Raw genomic sequence first — 10,609 nt, 5'->3', positions numbered from 1 at the left:
CCCCCCCCCCTGGTATACACCGTTTGTTAACAGCAAAAGTATAAAATATATAGCCGGGCATGCAGCACAATTGAGTATTATTAGAATATTAGATAACTTAAAGCTACGGCGTTATTTTTATATTCTTTACTAATTTCTTTTGTCTTTAATGAAAAGAATTCCTAGAAGTCGTCAATTTCTGTGCTAAGTCCTGTGCTATCCGTCTTGCTGTTATAAGCTCAATTGAACTCGGATGGAATCATGCAAGGCTGAAGGCGACTCGCCCACAGAACAACTATTTTAAGAAGGTTCTCGTCTCAAATCTCTGACCAGTGATCACACCTCCTGATCCAACGTCTGAGGTGTAGCGGTTTGGCGGTCAGGTAAGACATTTTCCTCTCGACGAGGGCGTGGCGTAAACCAAACAAGCAAATAAACAAGAAAAACATCCCAAAATAAACAACAGCAGTGAAAACAAATCAAAACACTCCTGAAAAAAAATCCGTACCATTTTGAAAGAGGTATCTCGTCCACCATCCACCCACGCCAAACGTGTGCACGATTTTGCGAGACATTAAGTATAATTTTACTATTCTCAGGTGTTCTACTTCTTTGTCCCCATCCTTAAGCCCACACCACACCATAGAAAAACATCACACCACAGGACTGTCCTTCCTCCCAGTTGCCCTTTCAATAGGCTATGCCAGTGATTATAATTTATACTCAGCCCTCGAATCCATCACTGTGAGGGCAAATATTAATTCTGTTCCTTGAAGGCGCTAAATGTGGAAGGGAAAACGATAATAATTGGCGGTTTGTTTCCAGGCCGTAGTGTATTACATACGTTCAGGCAAAGATACTTCGTCTGGTCTATTTTTGGCGCGGATTCAAAACAGGCATACATCCCGCCCTACCTGATCTTTGTCCCCAGTTAATTTTGTCCACGAATTAGTGTATTGAGGTTATGATTCTCGACTCCAAGAAAGGTATGCTGTGCACCAGGCTTGGGGTTTTTTTACGTGTGTTTCGCCCATTTGATTTTTAGCGAACGTTTTAGTTTCACGATTTGAGTAGCATAGTTTCATTTGTTGTCTGATGTGTATTTGTACTCATAGCTATCTCATATTTGAGTCCCGACTCCAGTGTTATGCAGTGCAGACAACATGTTCAAAGAAAACATGGGTCATACTGTGTATGTTTTTTTTTTCAAGTTCACATAGCTGCAACAACATATTGAACGTTCTGTTTGAATAATTATAAAAGTGATAAATATTCTTACGATGGATCATACAAGAGACTGTTTTGCCTCATATTGTAAAATTGATTAGGGATGGAGAGAGAGAGAGAGAGGGAGAGAGAGAGAGAGAGAGAGAGAGAGAGAGAGAGAGCGAGCGAGAGAGAGAGAGAGAGAGAGAGAGAGAGAGAGAGAGAGAGAGAGAGAGAGATTAACATTTCGAGAGCAACTTGAATTTTCCAATTTCTGTGAAAATCGTGAATATCACCAACTCAAGTAGGCTACCGCGTGGAAAAATCTAACCGACCTGGTCTAGAGTTTGTTTTCCAGCATGACTTGCAGCGTGGGTGAAGATAGAAACATCCTCTAGAGCTAGAACCAATCGAGGCTATTAGTGTGGGTGGAGGCCTGGTCATAATTTTTCATACATCTTGATTTTTTTCGCTGCAAGTTTAACGACCTTTTGAACACTTTGGTGTGGGTGGAGGCCTGATTACAGTCTTTCATATATTATCCTGATTATTTTTTTCGCTGAAAGTAAGTTTAACGACCTTCAAGTTCAAGACACTATGTATGTAGGTCGGAGTCCAAGATGTGTGTCTGGGTGTGGGTGGGTGGGTAGATGCGGTACTTCGTAATTATAGTCTACGGAGGGTTTTCGTTTTTGTTACTTGCTGTAAACAAGATAATTATTATTGGTCAAATTTGTTTTCAAACAAAGAACCAAAGCCTACTTTTTAACCATGAAGAACAGGGTGGTTCCTGAGACTCGGATATGATAATACTCTCACCGCCTCTTTTCTTAGATGAGACGGGGATGGGGGCTCCCCCATCACAGGAGTGTTTCATGTTTTAAACTATATACAGCTAAGATATAGTGGAATCTTGACAAAAGCCCGAATGTGTATGTCAGTTTGCTGCAGTTGCAACGGAAATGACTACAATCTTGAAAGTAGACTAATAGGCTAATTTAAATTACATCCCTAAGGCTTTTTTATTGATAATTTCCTCCACAATTTTGAAGAGAGTGTTTGTCAGCTTATCACACTCTTCCGTACTGAATCCTTTTGAGGCAATAATATGTCTCAAAGAAGTACTGTTTTAGGAAAGTTATTGACAATTTATTGTTGTGAGGTTAAAATTGTCTTCAATAACTTTCTATAAGCAGGGGAAAGTGAAGAACGCAGGCATTGCCGCTCACAAAATGGTGGATGAATAATTCGTTGCCCTAATATGACAAAGTTCTATCTGCTCAGTGTCTAGTTCTGAGAAATCTGGCGTGAACAATTTTGAGTTTCACAATGTGTCAAGCTTTTTAAAAATGCAATTCTTAGAATATCTTGATAACGACTCTGAATAATCTAGATGAGATTGAGCATTTGATCTCTGATCTCATTTAGTAACCCAAAAACGACAAAAATATCAGATAAAACTTTTAAATTATATGGTAGCGAATTGTTAACAGTCTGTATTCATTCATTTAAAGTTACAGCATCTTCTTGACCGAAAATTTATTAGCTTTATTGAACATTAAACGCCAAACTGCAAGGTATAGATAGTAAGAAATACCCATAGTGTTTCGAGTACTGAGCTGTATTCTTTATGGACATACCGGGCTCATGTGTCAGAAAGCAGACCAACACCCATTCTGTTGTACAATCGAACGACCATACACAAAGCAGAATCCCTTATGCAGTTGCGAGCGCTGTAAAACACTTACCTAAACTAAAGCAAAAACACAAATCAGAAACACAAATTTGTAATATTTCACAGCAGTTAGCTTGTTATTTTTGGCCTGTTAAGGCTTCAGGTAAAGGAAAAATAAATGGCAATATCAGTATAGATCTAAATTTGAGGAAGTTACTGAAGTTCCCCAAAACTACCTGACTTCTAGCATTGTCAAATAACCGTCATGTGTGTTCTCCCTATCATGTCCGACGTTATAGAGGCTCTGGGTAGGGGTCTTCTTCGTGCTTGCAAGCAAAAAGATGTGAGCTCGATTTCCACGAGGAGAAGACATTGAAGATGGCAAAGGAAAAACTGGTGATCTTAATACCATATTTTTTTCCTACAAATCCCCGCCCCCCCCCCCCCCCCCGCACACAATGTGCAGCCCAATAATTGCGTAAATAGATGAAACCTGTCTAAAATAACCACTAAATTACTACGCCAATAGTACACGCAGAACGCAACATTTTAAAGAATTCAACACTCGAAGGAGACAGGACATCTTTGGGTCTAAACGTTTAGCTTGTTTAATTTAAGGCACAACCAGCCCCACCCCCCCCTCCTTTCAATTGTTTGTTATCTCCATCATTGTAATTGGATGCTGTCTCCCAGATTAACCAACTGGAAGGGGTGACAGTGGCTGCCTGTTTATAAAAAAAAAGAAAACATCTTTCCCATGTCGGGCACGCTTTTGGGGGGGGGGGGGGGAGGGGGGGATGAGGGTAGTGTCCTTATGTCAGTTTTTTGCGAGCGCCTGAGTTTGGGAGAAGGATTTCTTGTCCACCCCAAAATGGTGTCAGTCCACCTCTTCCTTTGTCTTCCTCTCCTTTTCCTCTCCTGCACAGTTACCCAAAGAATGGTTTTTGAAAAGGCCACATAATCTTGTTACATAGCCATAACAATTCCGTTTTTTTCACTTCACAGTAGACAGCAAGTCATCTTAGTTACTCATGTGTTGTTTCACTGTACCGAGCACGTTCTCATTTGTGACGTGGTCATTGTATGAGAAGCAAAAGAGACACTTATTCTGAAATTCAGCAACGCTTGAAGAAGACAAGGTATTTGGAAAGGAGGGGTGGGGGTGCTTTAAGTATTTAGTTCTCTATTCATACAGATTTTTCAATTCCTGCTTTCTGCATCTGAAACCTAAAAGGACAGGCAGCAACACAGATACACATGATTTGGTGCAACAACACGGCCTTTAGTCTACCACTGTCGGTCATAATAATATATGATTATTTCCGCTACATCCTTGTATCGTTAAACTGCTTGGTTCTGGTTAGCTCTATAAATTCCATTGGTGGCTTCAATGCTTTATCGCCACTCTGCGATAAGACTTGCCGAGTAATTAGAGCTGGGCGAAGAATCAATTCCGGAACCGATTCCCATGATTAATGCGACGGAGGAAAGGTTCCGACTCCTTTGTACATAAACCAACTGTTACCAGTAACTTAAGTCATTACATTCCCCCCCCCCCTTTTTTTTTAAATTAAAAAAAAAATAATTTGATTCCTTGTAGTGTTCCGAAATCAAGGTTATCCTAAATCCTGAAGATGTTCGGAGCCAACCAGGTAACCACCAGAAGAAACCACATTATTAGAAAGTAAGTAATTGGGTTCGAAGTCGATTCCTACGATTCCAAGCTTTCAATAATCGGGAACCTAGCCGCCCAGCACTACCGAGTATAGGTTAGAACACCCTGATGAACAAAAACAATCTCACAGAAACTCTAGCATATAGCATGCATTCTCGACTACGATGAAAGAGACCACAGAACATTGAAGAATGCTCGCCGCCTGCCTCCTTTCCAAATCCCTGTATTTCCGAAACAGTTTCGTTTCTTCACTGTTTGCCCCTCTGTACCGACAAGGTCGCTGTCAGTACAAAGGTTAAGGGTGCGTTTACATTCCAAACATTGTCTTAGCTGTCTTCCTAAAATCCATGTGAATGCCACCAAGGTTAAAAAGCTACGCCAGGAGCAACTTCTTTTCTCATTGCAAGCGTTATACATAATCGCCCTCCTCCCCTCCGTCCTGCCCCCTCCCCCCCCTCTCTCTCTCACTCTCTATGTGTGTCTCTCTCGCGCACACACACACACACACACACACACACACACACACACACACACACACACACACACACACATACACACACACACAGAGTACAGCCCAAGAGTAAAGAACAATATAGTTAAGAACAGGAGCATAGAAATCAGAACGATGCAGAGCAACAACAGGGCTAAATTTTAAGAACATCATACATTTAGAATCCAAGTAAGGACATCAAGGCAGCGTGAAAAAGGATATTACGTGACAAGAACAGTTGTATAGATTGTATACAGTGTATGTAAAGTGTACATCAGTGTGCATTTAAATGTATACTAGAAGTTTTACGCCCCCCATCGATGTACTTTAGATCATCTGGGGGCTCTCGTGGCCTAGAAGTTAAGTGTTGACCTCACATTCAAAGGTACCAGGTTCGAATCCGTGTAGCGACCGAAAACATTTCTTCTCTACTATTGTCTCCGTTCACCCCCTTTCCTGCTCTCTAGCAATATTCTGTCGTCTGCTTTCGTCTCCTCTTTCTGCCACCACCCCCTCACCTCCTTTGCCCCCTCCTCTGGGCTCCTGACTCTTTCTGCAGCCTTTCTACTGCTACTCCTTGACTCCTTCTTACAGCTTTCTTTCTGCCACACCCCTGATCTTCTGGCAGGAAAGATCTACACCTAGCCATCTTGGACAAGGGCGAAAAATCTCGGAGGACTCGTGTGCAAGTTGCACACGTTAAAGATCCCCTGGTGGTCTAAAATCGATAAGAGTAGGCTTCGGTGGCCACCCGGGCAAAATTCAAAATTTCCTACCAACTAAAAGTATTAGGTGTGTCCCGCGCGCTCATGACCTTATGCAGTTTCGAGCACCGTAAAACCCTCTACTATAAAAAAAAAATAAATTAGATCATCTACGACACGGGCTTCAAATCTGCCAGTCAGGCTCAACCCGGATTGAGAGGGAGACATTGTCTCCGCAGAAAGAACGAGATACTGGAGGAAAATTTTCCTCACACGAAAATCGAACTCAGGTCCTGTGACCGCTACTCCACAGACGCCAGTTGCGCGCGCTTATGTGTGTGTGTGTGTGTGTGTGTGTGTGTGTGTGTGTGTGTGTGTGTGTGTGTGTGTGTGTGTGTGTGTGTGTGTGCGTGTGTGTGTGTGTGTGTGTGTGTGTGTGCGTCCCTTCTTCACTTTTTAGGTTATTATTTTTTTTCGAGGTTGTATTTTCTTCGGTTTTGTTCATGCGTTTGTGCAATGTTTCCCAATTTCCTCGATTGCATCTACGTGTTAAGAGAATTAAACATAATTTTTGATTAAAAAAAATATGATTTGAGAGGAATGGGAAAAAGCATAGTCTTTTGTAAGTTGGAAGAAAGGAAGGTTGAGGTCAGCACGAAGTAGATACGTGTGTGTGTGTGTGTGTGTGTGTGTGTATGTGTGTGTGTATATGTGTGTGTGTGTGTTTGTGTGTGCGTGTGTGTATGTGTATGTGTGTGTGTTTTAATGTGTGTTTGTGTAAATGCTAGATGCAAACCGTCTGATGTTAAAAGCACAATATAGGTAGCTAATAGTTGTACTCAGGCATAGACTTATGATATGCACGTTCTTTCCTTCTTTTATCCTTCGCTATGTCCTCCACTTGTGTTTATAATGTCTTTACTAGCACAAAACAAAACATCTACCTATTTACCTGCTAATCAAACAACCGACCAAATAACTCACATGTTAACCCCCTTCCCCTCCCCTACTAAAAAAAACCCCAAAACAAAAACAAAAACAAAAAAACTCCCGACGAACAGAACAAAGCGCAACAAAACGTCCTTGGAGGACATCCATTGCGGTTAATACTTTTCTTCTTTCCCCCTTGCTGTTTCATTCTGTCTACCCCAACGCTTTTTCCTACTACTGAATTGCCTTCATCGCGTCAATGTACTTCTTTCTATACAAAATAAGCAAACAAACAAACAAACAAACAAACAAACAAACAAACAAACAAACAAAAAAACAAACAAACTAACTAACTAACGTACTGTTTTGTCGTCTGTCCCCAGGTAAAGTGGAGAATTATGTAATGGGAGTCAGCAAGTCGGTCAGTGTTTTGACGCTGGTTGCAGCCAGTCTCCTTGACCGCTACATTGCCGTCATTTACCCCGTGAGGTCGCGTTCTCTCAGGTAGGTCAGCAGGATCCACAGACAGTAGACACACACACACACACACACACACACACACACACACACACACACACACACACACACACACACAGCCAGATTTTTCAGTCTTAACCCTTTTGTTCTGACATTGGTATTTTATGTAGGTAACGCTTGTTTGTGTTTTGTTGTTGTTTTTGTTGTTGTTGTTGTTTTTGTGTTTGTTCTTGTTGTTGAAGGTGGTGGTGATGAGGATGATGATGATGCTGTTTGATGGTGGTGTTGTGGCATTCTGTGAACGCCAAGTTTGCCTTCAACATGGCAGCAAGTTGTGGAAAAACAAACAAAGACTATCAAGCAATGTTGAGATCAGTTATCAATGTTTGTAAGAAGAGAGAACAAACTGTTTCATTCTCTTAACAACAGTACAGTACTTACCTTTAAGTATTTGTCTTTTGTTTTTAAAAGATAATCAAGCAATTGCATTTTGACAAAATATATATCTTATCCTGAGCACAAGTAACTGAAGCCACAGAAAAAAGCAATAATTAAAAATAAAACTTTTAGGCTTAGTGCATCTGAACAGCTGGCTGGCCATAGCTTTTAGACAACAGACCTCTGTGGTTAGTTATATTAAGGAAGGCATTAAACAACAAATGAAAGAAATGTTAATGAATCTTAGCAACGGAAGTGCACTGTTATTTGAAATTGTTTGTCTGGTTCTGTATCACATTGTTGTAGTTTGTAATCTCAGTGCTATTGTTTTAAAATATTAAATATTGGTGTTTTTACGTCCCCACTGACACAATTAAAATAATCGGGGATACCTATTACGGTCAACCCGGGGTGAGAGGGATACAACATAACAGCAGAAAGACCGATATACTCGATAAAATTCCCCCCCCACTGGTCTCTTGCAAAACGTCGAACCGCTACACCACAGACAGCAGTGGGCTTCTGTTTTCTTCTCTAGGTCGTTGCTGAATCAATCTGAGCACTGCAGCAAATAGTGTAAAGTTGTTTCTCTTTTTATGACATTTCAGGACGCCCAAGGTGGCATGCATTGTCATTCTCATTGTCTGGCTTGTCTCCCTGGCCATCATGGTGCCCAGGAGCCTGCTCTTCCAGGAGGTGACCGCCTTCGACACCAGTGGCGTCATAACTCTCTGTGGACGGAACAACGATCTACGGCTCAAGCAAATTGACACAGCCTCCAACTTTGTCATTCTGTACCTCATCCCACAGCTGATCCTGGCTTTTTGTCACTTCCGCATTGGCCTCAAATTGTGGACCAGCAGGCGTCCTGGACACCAGGCTGGATCCACTTCCGGAAGACCTCACGTCGGCGTTCTGGGTATGCGTGAAAGGAAGCGTGTTACAATCATTGTGTTTGCTATCACAGTCGTCTTTGCTATCGGATGGCTCCCAATGCATCTGTATCATCTGGCGGAAGACTTTAACGACGGGCAAGTTCCTTTGGGAGACGTCATAGACCGCGGGACAATTGCATTGCTTTTCTCTTTTGGAGCCAATGCTCTCAATCCTATCGTCTACTGCTTGTTCAGCAGACCGTTCAGGAAGCATTTCCGACAGATGTTCCGCATGAAGCGTACCTCAGGCGTGGTGACTAGTCTAGATGCTGACGTCACTGGTGTGACCAAGCGGTCAGACGACCTGACAATCGTTCGAGCCAGACCCCCAGTCGTGTTGCTGCCTCGGCCAGCTTCCATCATTCCTTCCCCGCCTTCCTCCCCGGTCTACAAACGTTTGGAGAACGGCATCCACTCACTCCAGCGGGCGTCTGCAGTCTTCGAGAACAGAGGTGGAAGTTTGCAGCCGCTTTTGGACGCCATAGAACCTTCTCTGACGACAACGACGACATTGGGGAGTTGTGCAGATCTTGTATCTCAAAAACAACATCCCGTCTCCACGGAAACGATTTCTACCCTTGCGCTGTCCTCATGTGAGAACGTGACATCGTACAAATGTTCACACGCTCAAGCTGGTCCGTCTACCCCTGGTATCTCGAGTAATGTAAACATTTCCAAAGTTCTTACGGACACAAACAGATCCCCGGCGATTCAGAGGCCAGGAGTGGCGCGGCACGTGTTGGTGAACGAGGCCAAGCCTGGAGGGATGAACTGTGATGGCAAAGAGAACAGAATCGATAATAATGTCGTTTGTACTCCGGGAGAAGCAGACAGTGTCTCACCCAGCTCGGAAGACGAGGATGAGCAGCCAGCCAGAAGGAGTCTCTACTCCCTCATGTATCATTGTTCACCCCACACTGCATCGGAATCCCTCCTTGGAGTGGAGCAGACCATTCCCCCTTTGACGTCACCCCTGGGGACAAAGATATTGCCTCGGAATTTGAAAATAAAAAATCAAGTCAAGAAAGAACTGCGAAACAGAAATTCGTGGTCTCACAACGGAGACTTGAAGTTGGTGGATTTAGAAGAAACGAGCAGTGGGGGAGACTCTGGCTTCGACACTACACAAACTCACAAAACACCCGCGGTTCCTCATACGGACAGTCGTGTAGATAGCACGAAAAAGACAAGTCAAACTGGAAGATAAGATCTTTAGTCCAAAAGAGACATCTGTACATTGTTAAAGAAAGTCTCTTTTGAAAGAAATCCTGTCTGTGCTGGTATTACTGGTCACAACCCCCTCTCCCCACACTCACCCTACGAAGAAACCCAGCGCAGCGACAAATAAACAAAAAACATCTCCCCCCCTTCCACCCCTCCAAAAAAAGAAACCAACGAAATATTGAGACACAGATACTTAACGCATCTATTTCCTGCAAAGGTGAACCTGAATAATTAATGTGACTTAAAAGATTGCAAAGTAGACCACCTTTTCTGGCACAAAGATATTCTACCTGAAGTCACAATCGGTACCGTGTTGGACTGTGGTTTGGGTGGCCCTGATTCTTATCCCCAACGATTCGCTCTTTCGATTTGGTTATTGGGTAATTTTCAGGGCTCCACACTCAATTAACTCATTTTTTTCAGAGAAGGGAAATCTTGGATCTCATGAAACTATCAAAGACGTTTTTCCTTTCCAACCCTATGGGCCTTTATTTCAGCCCTTTAGACACCTTCAGAAGGGAACGGTATAGCTGCTACAGGCATTTATTCATCTCTTTTCACCCTAATATTATATCCACCGAAATCTGCACAGTGGACTTGCATCTTTTGTGTAAAAGCTGAATTGAATTTTCCCCCCCGCTGCTCACAGAAGATATGAGCTCAGTTCTGAGGAGGGGAACTAATTTTTTGAATGTCTGTCTTCTTAAAGACAGTATCACATTTAAACTCGACTTGGCCCTGGTAGTCGGGATCGAAGCAACACCCCCCCCCCTCCCCACCTCAAACCCCTTTATCTAAATCGAGATTTAGCTGGGCCTAAGAAAGTCATACTACAGTATTGTCGATTGATCTTTGAAGGGAGGTGGGAGAGAGATG

At 42.7% G+C, this 10,609-nt stretch overlaps 1 protein-coding gene across 1 annotated transcript in view; it reads left to right on the top strand.

Annotated features, from left to right (window-relative positions):
- LOC101846907 (neuropeptide Y receptor type 2) overlaps positions 1–9,900 on the top strand; it is a 38,305-nt gene extending 28,405 nt beyond the window's left edge. Inside the window, exons 2-3 of the mRNA XM_013086591.2 lie at positions 7,043–7,163; positions 8,183–9,900. Coding sequence (XP_012942045.2) covers positions 7,043–7,163; positions 8,183–9,716 — 1,655 coding nt within the window. The 3' untranslated portion in view covers positions 9,717–9,900. The remainder of the gene's footprint in view (positions 1–7,042; positions 7,164–8,182) is intronic.
- The last annotated feature ends 709 nt before the right edge of the window (positions 9,901–10,609 follow it).

The sequence above is a fragment of the Aplysia californica genome, unplaced genomic scaffold (assembly GCF_000002075.1).
Source record: "Aplysia californica isolate F4 #8 unplaced genomic scaffold, AplCal3.0 scaffold00484, whole genome shotgun sequence".
Lineage (NCBI taxonomy): Eukaryota > Metazoa > Mollusca > Gastropoda > Aplysiida > Aplysiidae > Aplysia > Aplysia californica.
The sequence above is the reverse complement of the archived record's forward strand: the minus strand, read 5'-3'. Positions and strand labels throughout refer to the sequence as shown.